The 23574-nt window shown below is 42.3% G+C and overlaps 1 protein-coding gene across 1 annotated transcript in view; it reads right to left on the reverse strand.

Annotated features, from left to right (window-relative positions):
* Positions 1-22523, reverse strand: part of slc25a1b (slc25a1 solute carrier family 25 member 1b) — a 35295-nt gene extending 12772 nt beyond the window's left edge. Inside the window, exons 1-4 of the mRNA XM_084324000.1 lie at positions 22155-22523; positions 8316-8423; positions 3657-3756; positions 1137-1275 (exon numbers count right to left, since the gene is read on the reverse strand). Coding sequence (XP_084180126.1) covers positions 1137-1275; positions 3657-3756; positions 8316-8423; positions 22155-22272 — 465 coding nt within the window. The 5' untranslated portion in view covers positions 22273-22523. The remainder of the gene's footprint in view (positions 1-1136; positions 1276-3656; positions 3757-8315; positions 8424-22154) is intronic.
* Positions 22524-23574: the final 1051 nt, after the last annotated feature.

A 23574-nucleotide genomic window follows, 5' to 3' on the forward strand; every position in this document is an offset into this window, starting at 1 on the left:
GGACTGACTGAAGGCTGAGGACGCTGGACTGTCTGAAGGCTGAGGAGGACGCTGGACTGACTGAAGGCTGAGGACGCTGGACTGACTGAAGGCTGAGGACGCTGGACTGACTGAAGGCTAAGGACGCTGGACTGACTGAAGGCTAAGGAGGCTGGACTGACTGAAGGCTGAGGACGCTGGACTGACTGAAGGCCGAGGACGCTGCACTGACTGAAGGCCGAGGACGCTGGACTGACTGAAGGCCGAGGACACTGGACTGACTGAAGGCTGAGGAGGACGCTGGACTGACTGAAGGCTGAGGACGCTGCACTGACTGAAGGCCGAGGACACTGGACTGACTGAAGGCTGAGGAGGATGCTGGACTGACTGAAGGCTGAGGACGCTGGACTGACTGAAGGCTAAGGACGCTGGACTGACTGAAGGCTGAGGACGCTGGACTGACTGAAGGCTGAGGACGCTGGACTGACTGAAGGCTGAGGATGCTGCACTGACTGAAGGCTGAGGACGCTGCACTGACTGAAGGCTGAGGACGCTGGACTGACTGAAGGCTGAGGACGCTGCACTGACTGAAGGCTGAGGACGCTGGACTGTCTGAAGGCTGAGGAGGACGCTGGACTGACTGAAGGCTGAGGACGCTGGACTGACTGAAGGCTGAGGACGCTGCACTACTGCAATGCTCTCTACGGCATCGACAAATCCCTCCTCCGCCGCCTACAACTGGTGCAGAACGCAGCTGAGGACGCTGGACTGACTGAAGGCTGAGGACGCTGGACTGACTGAAGGCTGAGGACGCTGGACTGACTGAAGGCTGAGGACACTGGACTACTGCAATGCTCTGTACACGGGCATCGACAAATCCCTCCTCCGCCGCCTACAACTGGTGCAGAACGCAGCTGAGGACGCTGGACTGACTGAAGGCTGAGGACGCTGCACTGAAGGCTGAGGACGCTGCACTGACTGAAGGCTGAGGACGCTGGACTGACTGAAGGCTGAGGACGCTGGACTGACTGAAGGCTAAGGACGCTGGACTGACTGAAGGCTGAGGACGCTGCTGCACTGACTGAAGGCTGAGGACGCTGGACTGACTGAAGGCTGAGGACGCTGGACTGACTGAAGGCCGAGGACGCTGGACTGACCTTGACCGTCTCCATGGGGCAGACGACCACCACGGCTTCGGCCACTCCGGCCAACAGACCACACAGGAGGCCCTGCGTGCTGTCCAGCTTGCCGTTCTCATCACGCATCTTGTTACTGACGAACTCAAACACCCCGAACCTGGGGGGGGGCGGGGGGGGGGGACAGAGAGAGAGAGAGACAGAGAGAGGGGGGGGGGGGGGGGGAGAGAAAGAGGGGGGAGAGAGAGAGGGGGGGGAGAGAGAGGGGGGAGACAGAGAGAGAGAGACAAAGAGAGAGGGCGGGGGGGGAGAGAGAAAGAGGGGGGAGAGAGAGAGAGAGAGAGAGAGAGAGTTTGATTTGATTTATTAGACGATTGTAACAATACACGTCAAGGATAAAACTAGAATCTAAAAATGGAAAGGCATTGTATCTGCAATGTATAAACTATCATGTTCAACCACCCCTGATACCAATGCCCAAACTAAAGTCCAATGGGAGCGAGACATGGGTATACCCATATCTGAAACACAATGGGAAGCAGCACTTAGGAATAGTACTAAAATATCTAAATGTGTTAGATATAAAATTATACAATTAAAGATACTACACAGGGCCTATATAACACCCTGTACACTGAATAAAATGAATCACACCAGACACAAATTGTGCTGGCATGGGTGTGGAGTAGAGGGTACGCTCATGCACTTGCTGTGGCACTGCCCGCTTGTTAGGACATTTTGGTTGGACATTGCTGAGGACCTGTCAGTTACTCTCCAAATTGACATTAATCCTTGCCCTATAATGTGTATATTGGGTGTAAAAATGGACACTGCTCAAGCAAAGATTGTAAATAATATTGTAGCACTGGCTTTTCTAGCATGCAAACAGATTATTTTAATGAACTGGAAAGAACGCAAACCGAACTGCTTCAGTTTGGAGAACTGGCGCAAGGACTTCATGGACTTGTTATCAATGGAACAGGCTGCTCTGTCTCTTCAAGAGAGTGATCGGCCCGATGGCCTTCAAGGTCCCCTGAACTTTATTAGATCACTATCTGGAATATGTTTGTGTACTGAACCTTTGTAACACTCTGCAACCCCCCCCCCCCCTCACCCCCTTGTTGTTATTATTATTATTATTATTATTATTATTATTATTATTATTATTATTATTATTATTATTATTATTATTATTATTATTATTATTATTTTTGACTTAGTTTGTCTTGTCATGTATGTATTGTCCTGCTTGTGAAAAATAAAAAAAACTTTAAATATCAAAAAAAGAATCTAAAGATGGAGCTTTCCTAGCCAGAGAAAGAGAGAGAATTCTTTAACCTTTATTTGCCCAAGGTAGGTTCTCTGAACACGGATGCTCTTTTTCAGCAACGCCCTGCTTCACATTCACACCTGGGAGCTGCCCAGTACGACCACAGTCCGACACTGTTGACCACTAGGAGCTGCCCGGTACAACCACAGTCTGACACTGTTGACCACTAGGAGCTGCCCAGTACGACCACAGTCTTGACACTGTTGACCACTAGGAGCTGCCCAGTACAACCACAGTCTGACACTGTTGACCACTAGGAGCTGCCCAGTACGACCACAGTCTTGACACTGTTGACCACTAGGAGCTGCCCAGTACAACCACAGTCTGACACTGTGGACCACTAGGAGCTGCCCAGTACAACCACAGTCTGACACTGTTGACCACTAGGAGCTGCCCAGTACAACCACAGTCTGACACTGTTGACCACTAGGAGCTGCCCAGTACAACCACAGTCTGACACTGTTGACCACTAGGAGGAGCTGCCCAGTACAACCACAGTCTGACACTGTTGACCACTAGGAGGAGCTGCCCAGTACGACCACAGTTGACCACTAGGAGCTGCCCAGTACAACCACAGTCCGACACTGTTGACCACTAGGAGCTGCCCAGTACAACCACAGTCCGACACTGTTGACCACTAGGAGCTGCCCAGTACAACCACAGTCTGACACTGTTGACCACTAGGAGCTGCCCAGTACGACCACAGTCTGACACTGTTGACCACTAGGAGCTGCCCAGTACGACCACAGTCTGACACTGTTGACCACTAGGAGCTGCCCAGTACGACCACTGTCTGAGGAACAGGCAGGGAAAAGATAATAATATAATTAATAATAAATGGTAAATGGCTGCATTTATACATCTCTTTTATCCAAAGCTCTTTACAATTTGTTCCTCACATTTTACCCGTTCACTCACACATTCACTCACCGACGGCGGAGGCGACCAGGCGAGGTGCCAACCTGCTCATCGGGAGCAGTTAGGGGTTAAGTGTCTTGCTCAAGGACACATCGACACGCTGCCCGAGAACCGAGTGGGAATCGAACCGGGAACCTCCGGATTACCAGACGATTGCTCTACAGGCAATACATCTGTATCTTGTTATTGTAACTCGCTACAATGTTTTCTTTTGCATTGTCCCTGACAAATAAACGAATGAATAAATAATAATAATAATAAAAAAGTATAGAAAATACATGAGTCCAGTTTACCTGACTGCTGCTTTGGGGATCGAGCCATAGAGCAGAGAACTGAGACCCCTGTAGAGACCTCCGACCCCATGACCCTGAACCGTCTGTCTCACACAGTCACCTGCAGGAGAGGAGAGGAGGAGAGAAGGAGAAGAAAGGAGAGGAGAGGAGAGGAGAAGAGAGAGGAGAAGAGAGGAGAGGATAAGAGAGGAGAGGAGAGAGGAGAGGATAAGAGAGGAGAGGAGAGGAGAGGAGAGGAGAGGAGAGGAGAGGAGAGGAGAGGAGAGGAGAGGAGAGGAGAGGAGAGGAGAGGAGAGGAGAGGAGAGGAGGAGAGGAGAGAGAGGAGAGAGGAGAAGAGAAGAGAGGGGAGGAGAGGAGAGAGGAGAGGAGGAGAGAAGGAGAAGAGAGGAGAGAGGAGAGGAGAGGAGGAGAGGAGAGAGGAGAGGAGAAGAGAGGAGAGAAGAGGAGAGAGGAGAGGAGAAGAGAGAGGAGAGGAGAAGAGAGAAGAGGAGAGGATAAGAGAGGGAAGAGAGAAGAGGAGAAGAGGAGAGGAGAAGAGAAGAGGAGGACAAGAGAAGAGAGGAGAGGATAAGAGAGGAGAAGAAAGGAGAAGAAAGAGGAGAGGAGGAGAAGAGAAGACAGGAGAGGAAAGAGAAGAGAAGAGGAGAAGAGAGGAGATCAAATGTGACGGGAGAATTAAAGAGAATTTTTGAATACTGTGCATACCTAATCAAATGTTTGATTGATCAACTGATTCGGTGGGTAAATTTTTTAAGATAAGATATTCCTTTATTGATCCCCTTGTGGAAATTCAGGCGTCATAGCAGCATGGGGGAGGGGGGAGGGGCGGTACAGGTATGGGCAGGGTAATGGGGGAGGGGCGGTACAGGTATGGGCAGGGTAACAGTAGAAAGACACCCTGTGCCCCGAGAGGCAAACACAGCAAAGTCCAGCCACTCAGCAAACAGATAACAGCTGAGTGAAGGTCCTACTGGACACAACACACACCGCTTCATGGAAATATACATGCAAGTACACACAAACACACACACACACACACACGCAAACACACACACACACACACACACACACACACACGCAAACACAAACAAACACACACACACACACACACACCAGGTGAGGAAATATTACTCAAACAGAGTCCACCCACTGTTCTAATCTAAGTCACGCTTAGCATTTTGCACTTTGGAATTCAAAAGAGATTATTGATTTTAGCCGAAGAGGTCGTACAGCCCCGGCCTATTTTTATTTTATAATTACACTATATTCTATCGTGCTTCTATGTTAATTTAATTTATATTCCATTTTATTTTATTCCACCTTTTAATTTCTATCCTACCATAATTGTCGGTCCGTTAAATGTCGCGCCAAAAAACGACCAAATCAAATTCCTTGTGTGTGAAAACTACTTGGCAATAAAAGACCTTTCTGATTCTGATGTAGAGGTAGAGGTTATTACATAGAGGTAGGGCTGAGCGATTAATTCGAATTCATGATTTAGGACGATTTTCTTTTAAACGAAAAATCGATTTTCACAAAAAAATATTTAATATAAATAAAAATGTCTTCAAGAGTCACCTTTTATTTTATAAAAAGTGATGTTTGGTGAACGTTAGATTTGCACTTTATTAATCCCAATAGGGAATTTCATTCTTGTTTGATGATCAAGAGGCACCTTTTATTTGTTTTAAGTGAAGTTTGGTGAAAGAGTTATTCTTGCACTATTATTGGGACATTCATCTTTGTTTGATCAAAAGTAACCTTTTATATATATATATATATATATATATATATATATATATATATATATATATATATATATATATATATATATATATATATATATATATATATATATATATATATATATATATATATATTATTTTTTTTTAAGTGAAGATTGGTGAAAGTTAGTTTTGCACTTCAATCTCAATAGGGAAATTCATCTTGGTTTGATCATCTTCTTTTGTGTCATATAAAAACAAAGCTTATTTGAATGATTTCCTTGGCGTTTCTAGAGAGAAATCCGTTAAAATCGTAAAGCGGATGTGGTGTGAACAAATCTGAGATTTTATTTTTAGGCCATATCGCCCCCAGTCCTACACAGAGGTGCTAATCCTCCGCCTCGCATTCCTTCACTTGTCAGATTTGAACCTTAATCTAAAGAATCACTTTTCCATCACATCACATGTACAAACTAGCTAGTAGCTACAGTGATTTGGACCCTAATATGGTTTTTCCTGTTCAATGATTCCTTTGTGAATCACAACTACAGACTTAATATCATGTATATATGTATCACAGTTGGCAACAATGTAGTCATGTGTGAGCACTAGTATACGGTAAAGTATGCTTTCAAAACGTATGTAAATAAATAATAATAATAATAATAATAATAATAATAATAATAATAATAATAATAATAATAATAATAATAATAATAATAATAATAATAAACTTTCATACAAGAAGTCCTTCCCAGCAGCAATGTAGACATAAAATAGGCATGAAATTATTATACAATTGGCGTAGATATATAGACAGGCATAACATTTGCAGAGAATCGACATTAACCCTTTCACTGCCACACTACCAACGGGTTAACCCTTTCACAACCACACTGCAGAAGGTTAACCCTTTCAATACCACACTATACAGACTGTTAACAGTCTGTAGTGTGGTAGTGAAAGGGTTAACCTTCTGCAGTGTGGTAGTGAAAGGTTAACCTTCTGTAGTGTGGTAGTGAAAGGGTTAACCGTCTGTAGTGTGGTAGTGAAAGGTTAACCTTCTGTAGTGTGGTAGTGAAAGGGTTAACCTTCTGCAGTGTGGCAGTGAAAGGGTTAACCTTCTGTAGTGTGGCAGTGAAAGGGTTAACCTTCTGTAGTGTGGTAGTGAAAGGTTAACCTTCTGCAGTGGGGCAGTGAAAGGGTTAACCTTCTGCAGTGTGGCAGTGAAAGGGTTAACCTTCTGCAGTGTGGCAGTGAAAGGGTTAACCTTCTGTAGTGTGGTAGTGAAAGGGTTAACCTTCTGTAGTGTGGTAGTGAAAGGTTAACCGTCTGCAGTGTGGTAGTGAAAGGTTAACCTTCTGCAGTGTGGTAGTGAAAGGGTGCAAACCCCCTGAATAAATTGTGATCGATTTATATTACAATCTATTAAAATAAAGTTTCTTCCGACAACGTGAAAACACTTGCGCCTTCGCAAAGAAATGTCGAGACAAGACAAAAAGCGTCACCGGTGGTCTTTGGAGTCGCTGGTATCCGTGGCTGACTGTTCATTAACTAATAGTGAGGGATGCATGCTGGGAAGTGCAATACTGTCTGTATTAATAACTAACCATATGACCTTACTGAGGACCCATCTTCACAAGCTCACGGTGTAATCAATAGAGATATAGAGGTATTAGTGGTGGTAACAGTGGATTGTATACTGTATACTTACTTACTTACTCATAGTATATATTTAGATTATAGTGTCTATTATAACTATATTTATTGTAATGTATAATATAACTGATAGGGCATACATACCCTCATCTGCACCTTGATTTACACCGCCTACTCTTGCTCATATGCGCATACTCAAGAGTTCATTATATTGTTATAATATTGTTCACGCTGCCTATTTTTATTTTACTTTTCTACTGTACTATAATTTTATGACCTGTCGTATGTCTTCTGCTATTACCATGTACCTGTACCTCCCCTCCCCCATGAATGAATGAATGAATGAATGAATTATTTTATTTCGAATGTTTACAAATAAATAAGCAAACAAATAATTTTTTCAAACATTTTCACAAATAAACAAACGAAAAGGATGGGTTTGAAGCCGAAGGCTTATAGAGCAACCTACCCCTAATTCAAAAAAACAAATTCAAAAAAGTTAGTTTTCAAAATATAACAAACAAAAAAATAAATCAACAATCAAAAATCAACAAAAAAACGATCCAGAAGAGAACAAAAAAAGTTAAAGTTTGCAAGATAAAACAAACAAACAAAAAATCAACAATCAACAAAAAAACGTTCCTGAAAAGAACATAAGCCAACATAGGAAAAATCTCAAATTCATCAGCCGCTATGATGCCTGAACTTCCCCCAGAGGGGATCAATAAAGGAATATCTTATCTCATCTTATCTTTATTTGATTGAGGTCTTCATTCGTCGTTCTGCTGGTCATCACTGGAACACGTTGGGTTGTTAGTGCCGTCTAATGTCTAGACCAGGGGTTCTCAAACTTTTTCATACCACGACCCCATTTTATTTAGGATTTTCTTCGGGGGACCCCCCCCCACACTTAATGTATCGCGTCATTTCAAACGTGGAATTAAGGAATATCAAAATAAAAGCACACGTTGTTGTTGAACTTGATCATGCATATTATTTATTAGAAAATTGTATTACAGCACTATGTTATCAATACACATTTATATTAAACTAGGCATATTTAGCCAAAATATGTTGCCAGAACATTTTATATATATTTTTTTTTTTACTTGTCAATGTGCTGTCACTGTCACCTACCCAAGACCCCAATTTGGGTCGCGAACCGTAGTTTGAAAACCACTGGTCTAGACTCACCGATGCCTCTGCACTTAGGAGGGTTGGCCTTCTCGTCCAGGGTTAGGGTCAGGGGTCAGGGTTAGGGTCAGGGTCACTCACCGATGCCTCTGTACTTCGGAGGGTTGGCCTTCTCGTCCAGCTGCAGCTGGGTCTTGACGTACTCTGTGGGGAAGGTGATGCAGATCTCGATGCCTCCTGCGATCCCCCCTGGAGCCAAAGAAGAGGTCTTTCATTGTCGTGCAGATTAACACACAGGAACACACACACACACCGTATAGGTTGAGTACTTTATTATCTAAAGATGGTAAGGTAGAGTGTTGTGTTCATTCATAGTTAAAGACAGTAGAGGTTGAGTACTTTATTATCTAAAGATGGTGAGTTAGAGTGTTGTGTTCATTCATAGTTAAAGACAGTAAGTAGAGGTTGAGTACTTTATTATCTAAAAATGGTAAGTTAGAGTGTTGTGTTCATTTATAGTCAAAGACAGTAGAGGCTGAATAGTTTCTGGTGATATATCATCATCATCATCATTTATATATTCGTACATGGAATTACCACAGTCCAACAGTACATATATATAATTCACCAAATTCCATGGCCGAAAGGAACAGGAAGAAGAAAAATTCTTCTATTGCGTAAAACCAAACAGAATATACCCATTTTGCAAAAATGGAAACATCAACACAACTAAATTAAATCAACATAAATAAACCCATTTTGTGTATCTATCAGTCAAACTACATATTTAGGTTCATTCATTTATACACACACACACATGTATCTATACATCTATATAATGTATTATTCTATATTATACTTCTATATACTATATCATTTTTATTTTGTTATAATATAACTAAATCATACTATTTATACTACACCATATTGGTATACATTATGATATATGTGATATATCACATTCACACTCCCAAGTGATTTGCATTGATTTCAAAACTGCAAATACATGGGCTGTCCAACTAAATGGACTTGTGTAGTTCTTCGGTGCAAAGGGTTCAGCTACAGAGACCCAACAGGCCAGAACAACAAAGAGAAACAGCAGGCCCTACATGCCGATTCTAGGGGGGAAAAAGAGAATAACATCGCCAACTGCATCAACAGACCAAACCCTGGGAGATGATTACGGTCACTGGAATCAATTTAACAATACGGTTATTCTCAACGGTTGTGTTTTAATTTAAAAACAAACGTTGTTTTTACGATATTAGCCCTACATGTTCACAACCTTGTTGCCATTATGTGTTTCATAGCAGACTTGTTTTAAAAATAAAAATAAATATTAAAAAGGTAATAATAATTGAACATGTCTGCTCATAATGTTAGAAAATGCTTTTCTGATTCTCTGACGACTGTTAATGTATCATTTGATTGGGCCTAGCTAGCTACAGTACTAACTAAATCCTGTGATTCAATATTCATGTAAGATACAAGAGGACGGAAGTATACCAATGTAACCAATCAATGTTTGCATTTAATCATTGAAAAATAAGGAGTTTATATTCCAACATATTTTAACCATACTGATATGATCAATAGTGTGTAAAAGAACAGCATGTTCTCAGGTTCCATCATCAACATTAACCAGTTCCACCTTAAGAGGCTGGCTGCCACACATCAACATTAACCAGTTCCACCTTAAGAGGCTGGCTGCCACACATCAACATTAACCAGTTCCACCTTAAGAGGCTGGCTGCCACACATCTGCCGGTCAACAGCAAATAGAAAGGAGCCTGCTGATTGGCTGGGGTGGTCTCAGTGGTCTCAGTGAGAGGATACTCCCCATTGGTCCCGTTTCAACTCACGGGGGCGTGTAGCTTTCACAACAGACAGACTGGAACTACACTCAGTGACACAGTCAGAGCTCATTCCACATGACCCCCGGCTCAAACCTTACCTTCCAAATGCTACAAGTACAAGTAGGCTGTCCATGAGAAAGACAAACGTAGTAAGAGACGAAAGTCTTTCTCTGGTCTGCATCCCCTTAACAATTGTGTGTATTGAGCCGTACTGTATTGTACCCATTCTGCAATCTGTTAAATAAAGTTTTCATTCATTCATTCAGGCAACTTATAGCAGTCATTACTAACTAATATGGACTAACAATGGATCTATATCTGTACATATCCCTTACATACTCTTAATAGTTACTATATATCTGTACATATCCCTTAACTACTCCTACTAGTTACTATATCTATTTACATATCCCTTACTAGTTACTATGTCTGTACATGTCCCTTACCTACTCTTACTAGTTATTATTACTATATCTATATAATTTATGTACATATCCCTTACCTACTCTTCTAGTTACTATATCTATATCTGTACATATCCCTTACCTACTCTTACTAGTTACACTGCTGGCCAGTATGACTTACTACCATAGTGTCTTTATATCTTTATGACTGTACATATTAATACTATAACTCTGTACATAAATCTGATTAGCACTATTACTCAGTACAGTACTAATTTATATATTGTATACCCAGTTTAATCACCTGTACATTGTATATCACTATTGCACTTTACTGTTACATTTGCACTCTGGTTGGATGCCAAACTTCTTTTCGTTGTTTGTGCTGTATGGTGACAATACAACATTGTAATCTAATCTAGCATTCGAATGTGCCTATCTAAGGTCGTGTGGATTCAATCAGCCGAGCTCCCAAGGCCTACATGATTATTCACTAGCTGCTGGAAGATGCCAATCCTACAGTCACAGTCTATGAGGAGAAAACATCCTTTACAGTTTGGCGAACAAGCAAGTCTGTTGAACAACTGTTGATGCTTTGTTCTCTAACAGGCGCGCTCTCTGGCACACTGTGGTGCATTCAGACAGGACACAACATGGGTGCTTCTAGCCTACATTCAGACGTGCAGGGCTTATACGCTGGTAGCAATGTACGAACACAAAGGCTCAGTTAGACTGTATTTCCTCTCGGAACCATCAAACAAACAACTGAAACAATTGAAGCGTCAAACAAGTGGTTCCTCTGGAGGAGAGAGGCGTTTTAGAAGCCCGCGAAGGGAGTGACGATGTCATACGAAGGGAAAGGATATAATTGACCATATATTCACGCATGCAGCCATTTGGCTTCCTTGTGTCACGCTCAGGTTGGGAAAGCAGTGTTGTAGTCAAGGCACTAAATCTCGAGTGCGAGTCTCGAGTCCCCAGCGTTTGAGTCCGAGTCCATGTCCGAGTCACCAAAGAAGAACCAGAGTAGAGTCCCCATTACCCTGGTCCAGGGGTCGGCAACCTGCGGCTCCGAGGCCGCATGCGGCTCTTTAGCCAATCAGCTGCGGCTCCCTGGCCCAAAATAAATAAATTAATTAATTGAATTAAAAAATAATTAAACTTTTTTTTGTTTGTTTTCTTATTTTGGAGATCGATGTCATACTGTGACACTGAAATGAACAAATATTTCATCAACTAAGATATTTACCTAGTCAACAAAAGGCTTACCTGTATGCCTGATATGTGGTGCGAAATTTGCGAACAACGAAAAATTTACTTTTTATTTTATAGATTTTCCACAAATAAGGGAAGGACTCTAATAGAGCTGCATAGTTCAGGGTTTTATTTCAAAGTAGGTCTACAGATGCCAGTGTTTTTTCTCCTTTTCTGTGTTTTATTTCAAAGTAGGTCTACACAGCCAGTATTTTTTCTCCTCTTCATAAGAGTTTGAGGTTTTCCTTTGTAATAACAGGTAAAAACAGCAATTAAAAAGTCAAAATTTTTCTTTTTGTTGCTTTATAATCCCATTAATGCAACAAACTGTGTGCTATAAGTATAAAGTATAATAAATCGCAAATTACTTTGGGTATGCAATTGTCAGGCGTTTTATGCTAAATGTGGGGTATGCTTGGGGATATATAAAACGTTATACACTGTGTTATCTTCATTTTAAGGGTAAATAGGTTGTGCGGCTCCCTGAGCATTTAATTTTGTGGGACGGGGGAAAAGTGGCTCTTTTGATAGTAAAGGTTGCTGATCCCTGCCCAAGTCATCAAGGTTGATGTCTCTTTAGGCATACTGTATATCTCTGCAATTCGAAACTGGCCCCTACAAATGTCCTAACCTAGTTGTACAGTAAATGACCAAGTAAGGCTTTGTCAACATTCCAATGTACAGTGTAAAATGTGTGTGTGTCCCCTTCCAATGTACAGCCCTCACCCAACCCACCCAACCCCACCCCACCAACCTCCTCCAATGTACAGTTTCTACGCCAAATGTATATACACTCCTTTTCTGGACACTTTTGTATCACAAACAGTACTGTATTTGCAAATCTGATATGTCATAAATGTATAGATGTAGCAGTACTGACTATCTGTATGTCATGTATGTCATATATGTTATGATGAATTGAAAATGGGGGACCCTGGTGTAAAAAAGACGAAAGTCTTTCTCTGGTCTGCATCCCCTTAACAATTGTATGTATTGAGATGTACTGTACTGTACCCATTCTGCAATCTGTTAATAAACTTTTCAATCAATCAATCAATGTATGTCATAAATGTTATGATGTGGCGGCTAAGTGGCGCAGTGGGCAAGGCGCTCGCCACTAACGCAGGAGATGCTGGGTTCGAGGCCAGCTCTCGGCGTTGCTACCGGCTTGGCCGGTCGTTCATACTAACACATTTGGCAGTGTTAGGGGGTGGGAAGCTGGTGGGTGGGGATTGGACGTTGTGGACAGCGACTCCTACAGGTTGGTTGGTGCGCCTGTACAGCAGAATCAGGAAGTGACGGGGGCAGCGTGAGCCTCCCACGCGTTACTCCTCGCCGCCGAGAGATCGCGCTGTTCAGGTGAAAAGATGCGACGGCTGCCTCCTCGTGTACCGGAGGAGACACGTGATGCAAGGCTTCTGTCCTCACGGCAGCCGACCAGTGGGAGGCATAGTCTAGCAACGTTCGAGACAGGGGAGGGGAGAATTGAAGGGAGAATTGGCGAGGCGAAATTGGGATGGGAGAAAAATAGAAAATAAGGAGAAAAAGTGGATACAAAAAAATAAAAAAAAATTCAATCAATCAATCATACAACACTGGTGGAAAGGAACCCTGAGCGTGACGGTGAATATGGTGAACGGTGCTGGTGGTGTCGACAAAACCCTCACATTCCGTAGGTTAGAAAAGGGCTGCGGGACAGTAAGTGAAACTACTAATTAAAGCAGAGCGGGAGGATCGACCAATCGTCACCTGCGACCCGACACGTCTTATTTTACTGCCCTCCTTCCTCCCTCCCATGTCGGGGTGTTGGGAGAGAAAGCAGTCTAACCACATGTGTGGAGACTTGAATGGCTGCATTGTCACTCTGGCTGGGGGGGGGGGGGGGGGGGGGCAACATGAACCTCTGCTGCAGGTTCAAGAAAGACAATGTTTTCCCTCGGGATCAATAAAGTACTTCTATTCTATTCTAGTCATAGCAGCATGGGGGAGGGGGGGGGGGTGCAGGTATAGGCAGGGTAATAGTAGAAAGACATAAATTGTATCTGAATATAAAAAGATGAGAAGAATAAACAGTGTAAACAATATAATTAACTCTGAATATAAGTTATATATATATATCCTCCATACTTATTGATGCAATCTCAGCATTCCGATTACAAAATCATTGTGATTTAATTTAATTTTGACATGCCACTTTGAGCCATTCTTCTTCAGTGTAGTTTGCACCTGGGCCTGATCTGATCTGAGACCAGAAGCTGGGCAGTGATGCAGGTGGGTCTGTGTGAGTTTGGGCCTGGGCCAGATCTGAGATCAGCAGCCGGGCAGTGATGCAGGTGGGTCTGTGTGAGTTTGGGCCTGGGCCAGATCTGAGATCAGCAGCCGGGCAGTGATGCAGGTGGGTCTGTGTGAGTTTGGGCCTGGGCCAGATCTGAGATCAGCAGCCGGGCAGTGATGCAGGTGGGTCTGTGTGAGTTTGCACCTGGTCTGATCTGATCTGAGACCAGCGATGCAGGTGGGTCTGTGTGAGTTTGCACCTGGTCTGATCTGATCTGAGACCAGCGATGCAGGTGGGTCTGTGTGAGTTTGCACCTGGTCTGATCTGATCTGAGACCAGCGATGCAGGTGGGTCTGTGTGAGTTTGCACCTGGTCTGATCTGATCTGAGACCAGCGATGCAGGTGGGTCTGTGTGAATAGTACAGAACGTGCCAAAGGCCTCGTGAGATGTGCTTCGTCATCGTGGCTCGTGGAGCTGCATTAAGCATCGCGGGCCTCACGGCGGCGGTTGAGTACCGTTCACATTCGAACCGGTACCGGTACCTGGGAATCGATACCGGTACCTGACAGAACCTTTTTCCGGTATTTTCATTATAAATTTGTTTCTAAACTTCTCAATTTAAACATTGCTATCACACCACACAAACTAAAAAACCCTCCCTACCTCCCTCTCCCAAACCGTTCCTACAATGATTATTTTTATGTTGCATGATCATGTATATACATTTATTATGTATTATTATTTTTTAAGTTTAAATATCAAAATTAATCTGGCCAGCCTCAGTAAATACTATCAAACTCCTCTGACCTCATCTGGTCTTTCCAAAGACGAGAGATGGGACGTGCACACACACACACAAAGGGAGAATGGCTCATAGCAGACTTAATGATTTTAGAATATTTCAAATAATGAAATGTTTATATCTGGGAGGCTCAGTCCGCGCTGGTCTGTGTCTATAATTAAAGCAGAGCGGGAGGATCGACCAATCATCACCTGCGACCGGACACGTCTTATTTTACTGCCCTCCTTCCTCCCTGCCAATACATTTGGAAAAACCTGGAGTGCGTGCCTGGACATTGTTTTCCTATTTTTATCTGTGTCTATAATGAAATGACAATTGCGCATTATTGGAATTCGGATCATTTTCTAACTGGGCGGGTCTTAGGTATCGAAATGTGGCACTGATTGATCCAACGTGAATCGATACTCGGTAGTACCGACGTAATTCGGTCGATACCCTTAAAAGTACCGAGTTCGGTACCCATCCCTACTCACGGCCCCTCAGACCACCTGCTGGGTCCCTGGATGTACAAGCGGAACCGCTTTGTTGTCGCTTTATAAGTCGTTAGGATGACAAAATGTTAACACTTTAACTGCCAGAAGACGAGTTTAGGCGTCCTTCCCCGCCATGCTCAAGTTGCCGAAGACGCCGTAACTCGTCTTTGATATCAATATTTCAAAAATCTGTGATCGGATTCATATTTCCCATCCGCTGACCTGAGACCCACCAAAAAGCCCCACTGAACCCTCTAGCGGTTCAAGAGCGCCATCTGGTGGCCGATCGGCGCAATCGCCAAACAGGAAGTTACTTGGACGATGTGCTGTTCACCCATATTACTTCCGGGCACTCGGTATAGGTTCCGGCACTCTAGCTTGTCACAATACATAGCGATCCGTTGCCAATAACTCGATAAACAACATGATTTGGACGTATATACTATTACACAAGCTGGAAATGAACCGGATATTTTTACATCCCATAATGGAAAACTGTCTACCCCACGCTGATCGCCCAACGGCCCGCGGAGACTGGGGTGAGTTTTAGCGTGTAATATTTCCGTGTTCGACACTAACTGCTATGATGAACATTTTACCCACATTAGATGAATGGTATAACGCTGCCCACGGAATTATAAACGCCCCCTAGCCCATCCGGTCAACATCAGATGATACGTAGTAACTTCCAGAAGTCTGTCCAGTTGGATTTTTTTATATCGCGCCGATTGCTATCAAACTGTATTTGATCATCAATATAATGCATTTGGGGCTATAAATCACGTTCTGGAGAAAGCTGCAGAAAGAGATGAAAACATACTTATACTTTAGATCATATTTTAGTATGAATATGTGAATGAAAAAGTTTAACGTTCATACACCCTGAACAATACATATAGGACATTGAATGGGCCCTAATAATGGCAATTTAGCAATAGAATTTAAAAAGTTATAGCCCTGCAAAGAAGGGGAACTTCTCCATAGACAAATAGAGCTGGCAACCTATGGTATATCATGAATTTAGCCTTAGGCAATCAAAGTGTTAATGTGAAATGTATTTTTGTTTTAACATATATGTTAAAAGAATAAGTTATCATGTTATAACGAGGAACGTTTTATGTTAAAACAATAAGTTCTCACGTTATAACGAGGAACGTTTTATGTTAAAACAATAAGTTATCACATTATACTGATCACGTTTTTTTCTGTTTCTGGTGTGGCAGCAATACGCTTCCGTACAAGATAATCCACATTCCATGTAGGAACAATGTTCTACCAGACAGGGTTCCCACAGACATTGCAAAATGAAATTCAAGGACTTTCAAGTACTTTCCTAGGCACTATTTTTCATTTAAAAAACAAAGGGCATTTAAAAGGATACAATTCACTTTAAAATTCTGTTTTTTAATAGGAATAAAAGCGGACCCAATATGTATTTTCCGACAATTATTACACTTTAGATAAAACATTTCTTGATTCAGAACTATTTTATCATGGATGAACAAAACTTTCAATGCGAATGGTTGATTTGAATTTCAATGACTTTTTAAGCACCTTGTTAAAAAAATCGCTGTTTTCAGGGAATTCCAGGCCTTGACTTTTTTTTTTAAATCAAGCACTTTAAGCACCTCAAGGACCTAGCCCCTTTCGTGACTGTGATGCAAGCTTTGCTTGAATACGCAAGAAGAAGCCATTTTAGCCAAGGTTAGCTCAGTGATTTTTTTACTTGTTTATAAAACTGATTTAAAATGTTTATTAGCAACGCCGAGCTTTCAAACCACCCCGGTTTTGTGTCTGAAACCCTCGTGCAACGTTGAGTACCTTTTAAATTTCTATCTGATAAATTTAGAACGATCCGTTCCTATTAAGTAACCAGTGCTTGATGGTGCACATTAACATGGCTAGTAATGTGGGAACCAGTGACTGCGTATTCAAGCAAGGCTTGCATCACAGGCACGTAGGGCTGCAACTAATTACTATTTTTAGTAGTCGACTAATCTGTCGATTATTTTTTCGATTAGTCGACTAATCGAAAAACAATTATATAAAAAAAATATATATATATATATATTTTTATTTTTTTTGCACTACCTATCTTTGTGAAAGTGGCTTCTCAGCTCTGGTCCAGCTGAAGACAGAGCAGAGGAACAGATTGGACATTGAGCATGACCTCAGAGTTGCTTTGAGACTCTTGTCAGGACCAAACAACATCCCCAGTTATCCCATTAGTTCCCCCAAACTTACTGTCGGTCTGTTATGTTAAGCTAAGAAGTCTTCAGCTGGACCAGAGCTGAGAAGCCACTTTCACAAAGATAGGTAGTGCAAAAAATATATATATAATAATTTTTAATTTCATTTTTTTTAAATGACTAATCGACGCAACAATTCCTCGTCAACGATTTTTTACTAATCGTTGCAGCCCTACAGTCACGACTCACGAAAGGGGCTATTCAAGGACCTTGTGCGAACCCTGACCAGAGTACAGCCGCCATCACGTCACGAAGTGTTCCTTAATGTCCTTGGGGAAATCCATGTCATAGCATCACGGGGGAGGGGACTCTTAACCACCAAAACCTGCACAGACTAGTACAATGTATGATGTATATCATGCCAGTTACGGTACAGACACTCACCTGCACCGTATTCTTCTCATATTTTAATATTCAGAGTTAATTATATTGTTTACACCGTTTATTTCGCTCATATTTATATATTCAGATATAATTGTATTGCCTATATTTATGTCTTTCTACTATTACCCTGCCCATACCTGTACCTCCCCTCCCCCATGATGCTGCTATGCATTTCCCCCAAGGGATCAATAAAGGCATATCTTATCTTATCTTAATAATAGAATGAGTACACTATAGTATAGACAATGTATACTCTATCGATAACGGTATTACATAGTAGTAGCATTTTCTTTTTTTAAGTTTGCGTTTTGTGCTTTAGGTTGTACTTTAGTTTGTATATTGTATATTTTGTATAGTGTTTGGACTTTACTCTTTTTACCTTTTTACTGTACGAGGCACAATCTCAGGAGGCTCATACAGAACAAAGTATTTCACTGTACATGTATTTTATATGTGACAAATAAAAACAAACTTGAACTTGAACACTGTGTCAGAGTGCATGCAGGGTTTAGTATAGTTAATATTTTTTTAAATCATAATGCATTTGCTTTGACATATTGCGCACCACCACTAACCAAGTGGCGTTCAGCTCCATTGTGCTGGAGTGACGGCAGGCCAGGGAACAAAATTAACTTTTTGACTTACCAGCCATTTGGCTGGTAGATTTGAAAAACTACCAGCCAGGCAGATTTTTTACCAGCCAAAAATTTAAAATAGCTTTTTAGTATATCGCCATGTGTTATTATTACTATATAATACTCTCATATGCTATTTTCAATTAATATCATAAACAACATAAGGGATATTAGCATAATTTTGAGTGGACTGAAGGAATGAGTCAGCGTTAATAGTTTTAAATGCAAATAATTTATTGAAACATAGAAGTGGGGTCGGGGGCACACACACTGTTTCAACTCACCACCCCCGCATCATATTGTAGTCTAGTCTGTCTTCAAACTTCCACTCCTCTCGAAACCTTTTTATATTTGAATATCAACATTATCTGTGCATCCTCAGTAATCCTCAGTTTACTACAATATACTCCTCTCCTGAGTCCTGACTAGTGACTTCATCGTCTTTCCAAACGCACGCACACACACAGAGAAAGGGAGAGTGCCCCCCCCCCCCATTTCCCTTTCCCCAGTCCACACTGTCTGCTGTTCTCTATGGCTCTGCCGCTGAACAGGATTAGCTTGTTAGCTTACGCTAACATAACGTTCATTTCGGGCGATGTGGGCATAAAGGAATGGCGACGATGCAATGCATGTTAGATGCATTTGACCCGTTGTGAGAAGAAGAAAAAACCACAGACTTATTTCGGCTCGCAAAATAGGCGCACTGCTGTGTAGCTCTGCTCTCAGGGAACAAACTTAACTTTTTGACTTACCAGCCATTTGGCTGGTAGATTTAAAAAACTACCAGCCAGGCAGATTTTTTACCAGCCATTGGCGGTTGGCTGGTACTTATTTTGTTCCCTGCGGCAGGCGTCTCTACGGCAGATATCTTCAACACTAGACGACTCACACCGAGACCATCAGGATGGATAGACAGCACTCCAGGTAAAGGGGGGACTTTTGGGTGAACTGGCCCTTTAATATGAAAAACTTCCAAATCTGTCATTGATTGACTAGTGAGACGAGTCAGCGATCTGGTTAACGAGAGCTGCAGTCTGTCAGGGCTATGAAGGATCTGGTCTGACTCTTAATAATAAACACTGTTAGGACTATCTGACTATTACTCACAATTACTACTGTATCCTACCACGCACTACAGTTCACCACTACTACTACTGTTATCACTATTATCATTACTACTTGCACTTTGTTCTATTATTATTACTACCTATCCTACCTGTACCCCCCCCTCCCCCTCCCCCCATGCTGCTATGACACTTGAATTTCCCCAAGGGGATCAATAAAGGATCAATAAAGGGGCACTTGACCCGACTTGATAAGTATCAGCAGCACCAGAGATGAGAGATAAGAGGGGCTTCTTCGTCCACGAGACCCCAAGGTGCCCTCCTCCTCACTGTGTCCAAACCACACACACACCCCTTCACACGTGTGCGAGACAGATGCATAGCCTTACCTACTTGTAGCAGAGTACACGAGTACAACGAGTACCACTGTGAATTGAAAATGGGGGACCCTGATGTAAACAAGATGAAAGTATTTCTCTGGTCTGCATCCCCTTAACAATTGTGTGTATTGAGCCGTACTGTATTGTACCCATTCTGCAATCTGTTAATAAAGTTTTCAATCAATCAATCAGGAATGAATAGCTGTCTGTGTGTGTGTGTGTGTATGTGTGTGTGTGTGTGTGTGTGTGTCGAAACTCTTGGCTCACTCAGTACCACGCGTGCAGGTTTGAATTGGTGCTGAAGTTACTGATTTATCTGAGTTTTCATTCATTCATTCATTCATGAGTAAACGCGTGTAGTGTAATAGAAATATTATCTATGTCCATCTGTGTTCAATCTCTGTACAGCTTGACTAGTTAATATGATCAACTATAGTATACTAGTAGCTACAGCTCAGACAATAGGACGACAGTCTGACAGTGTCTGTTACCAACAACGACCAAGGTTGAGGAGATATGACACGGGCCTTTTCTCCAGTTCTAGTGAGAGACATAACAAAGCCATAGACCCATTCTTGATATGATTCTTCTCGTCTTTATTGTCATATCTGGTATTTTATACGTACGTCATGTCAATTTTGTATTTAATGTACGTCTGACCAAGACCTCTGGGTCACTTTCTGGTCAGACGCTTTGTGTGTACAGTACACATGTTGTCTCTGATTATAAACTGATCACTTTTTCTATGGCTATGGCCGCAGAAATAAACTATGTATGTTCTATATTTTTATACAAATTGACTCGATCTGAATTCCTACAGCTTACTGACCTGGCTCGTTTGAATATTCCACAACACGCATATCATCATCATGACTGAATGAATGGATGAATGAAATAGTTTAAGTATTCAACTTTAACCTGCTAGGGGCTCGTGCTTGGATTGTCATAACTTGAGTCATATCATGTGACCTGTAATTATTATATGAATGAAAGTCGCAACATAAATCAGTAACTTCAGCACCAATTCAAACCGGCACGCGTGGTACTGTGTGAGCCAAGAGTTTTAACACACACACAGCTATTCATTCCTGATTGATTGATTGAAAACTTTATTAACAGAATGGGTACAATACAGTACGGCTCAATACACACAATTGTTAAGGGGATGCAGACCAGAGAAAGACTTTCGTCTTGTTTACATCAGGGTCCCCCATTTTCAATTCATACTATAGTGATCCTGGTCCTATATATATATATAAGTGGCAGAGACAAAACACAGTTAATTTCCTATGAAGGGGATAATTTTCTAGTTCTTTCACACACATCCACTGCTATTGAAGCCAGGGTGTGTTTTTTTGTGTGTTGATCCTTTGAAGAGGGCAGGACGGACATGGGAGGGAGAGATGTCTACATAACTTTACTCCCTCCCCCAATCGGTAGTAACACGTGACGCCAGGCGGCCTATATCTATCTATCGATCACCTCCCAGTAGCGATCACTTGTTTCCACAGAGAGACTCCCGCGCATCGCAGCTCTTGTAAAAAGAATAACGAGTAACTTCATTCCCTTTTAGACACATGTCGTTATCAGTTAGAAACATGCGAGATCATGGGTTCTCAAAACAGCCACTGTTGTTGTTGGCAATGGCGCCATGTCATCTGGTGTCGTTTGTGTTTAAGGGAACTAACTAAGTAGATCTCTTGTGCAGAACTAACTAGGTAGATCTCTTGTGCAGAACTAACTAGGTAGATCTCTTGTGCAGAACTAACTCAGTAGATCTCTTGTGCAGAACTAACTAGGTAGATCTCTTGTGCAGAACTAACTAAGTAGATCTCTTGTGCAGAACTAACTCAGTAGATCTCTTGTGCAGAACTAACTAGGTAGATCTCTTGTGCAGAACTAACTCAGTAGATCTCTTGTGCAGTAAGTAGATCTCTTGTGCAGAACTAACTAGGTAGATCTCTTGTGCAGAACTAACTCAGTAGATCTCTTGTGCAGAACTAACTAGGTATGATCTCTTGTGCAGAACTAACTCAGTAGATCTCTTGTGCAGTAAGTAGATCTCTTGTGCAGAACTAACTAGGTAGATCTCTTGTGCAGCAGAACTAACTCAGTAGATCTCTTGTGCAGTAAGTAGATCTCTTGTGCTGCAGTGTGTAACGTGGTAACAACAAGTGCAGTAAAACAATATATAAACACTCACCTGCGAGGATCGCCTTGCCCGGATGCGTGAGTTTGGCTTTCCCTGCAGAAGACGGCGCCGCGGCGGCCAGACACTGCGGTCTGCCGAAAGGGCTAACGAACCTGCGATTCTCCGACATTATAATTTGCTGCTGCAATCTATAACTTCTTTGCTTCAAAAGGTTTGCATCCGATCACTCAGCCCAGACCTCGTCCGTCCGCCTGCAGCCTCCAGGTCGGTGCTCCTCTGTGCCGACCACTTCCGGGCGGTCACTCACTGCTGCTGACCAGTGGACTTCAACTCAAAAAGTTGCTTGTTATTATGGCATCGATCTGCTCCTCTCTCTGACAGGAGTTCTTCTTCTCCTGCTGCTGCTCGTCTGTCTGCAGGCCGCTGGAGTCACAGGCTGGACCTGCAGCTCTCTGGGGGCGGAGCTGCGCTCTAGGGGCGGGGCTGCGCTCTGCAGGGGCGGGGCGCAGGAACTGTCCCATGTTTGTCACCTACATTTAAGGAGGAGCGGAATATAATAATGTTTTTTTTTTTAAACAAATGTTTTTTATTTCCCCTTTTTTAACATGAAACTAGACAAACAATACAGTAACAGTAATAATCAATGATAAATCACAGGACAATGACATAAATAATAATAACAATAATGACAGTCCAGTAATTAAATCAAAATAAATGTAGATTAAAAGACATACAAATAATAAATACAATACATGTGCTCTTGCTCGCTCTTCCTCACTCTTTCCTTCCCCTTCTCCCCCCCCCCCCCCCCCTCAGGACCCCCTCTTGGACTATACATCCACTATTCCATTTAACATCAGAAATTACAAGTTCATATGCTTCCCTTTATCTTCTCCACCACAGCTAACCAGACTGCTATGCTGGCTTCATTAACACCTAAAATTTGTGCAGTAGATATCTCTAGATAAATCACATCGAGATAGGTAAGAACCCATACCTTCCGGCACATTTTATCCGGTTGAATCCAGCGTGACGCTATCAACTTTTTGGCAGCCACATAAGACCGGACAAAATTAGTCTCTTTACATGTACAGAGGTTGATAACTGAGAAACATCATTCAACAACAATACAGAAGGCAGTGTAGGTATGGTCAGAGATAAAAATTCTGATAATTGAGTGGTTACTTTTTCCCAGAATATCTTAACAGGAGGGCATTCCCAATACATATGCATAAATGTACCAAGAGCACCGTTTAAACACAAGGAGCATCGAGGGTCTTGTCTGAGACCCATTAGGTGCAAACGTCTAGGAGTCAGGTAAGTCCTATGAACAAAATTAAGATTAATCTGTTGGTGATCCGGGTTGCGTGATGATAGCCGAACGTTTGCCCAGACTGCATCCCAATCAAAATCTACTTCCAAGTTTGGGATATCCTTCCTCCAAACCGAGTCTAGGGGAAGGACGCGTGTA

Source organism: Notolepis coatsorum (assembly GCF_963971535.1).
Source record: "Notolepis coatsorum genome assembly, chromosome: 11".
In the NCBI taxonomy this organism is placed as follows: domain Eukaryota; kingdom Metazoa; phylum Chordata; class Actinopteri; order Aulopiformes; family Paralepididae; genus Notolepis; species Notolepis coatsorum.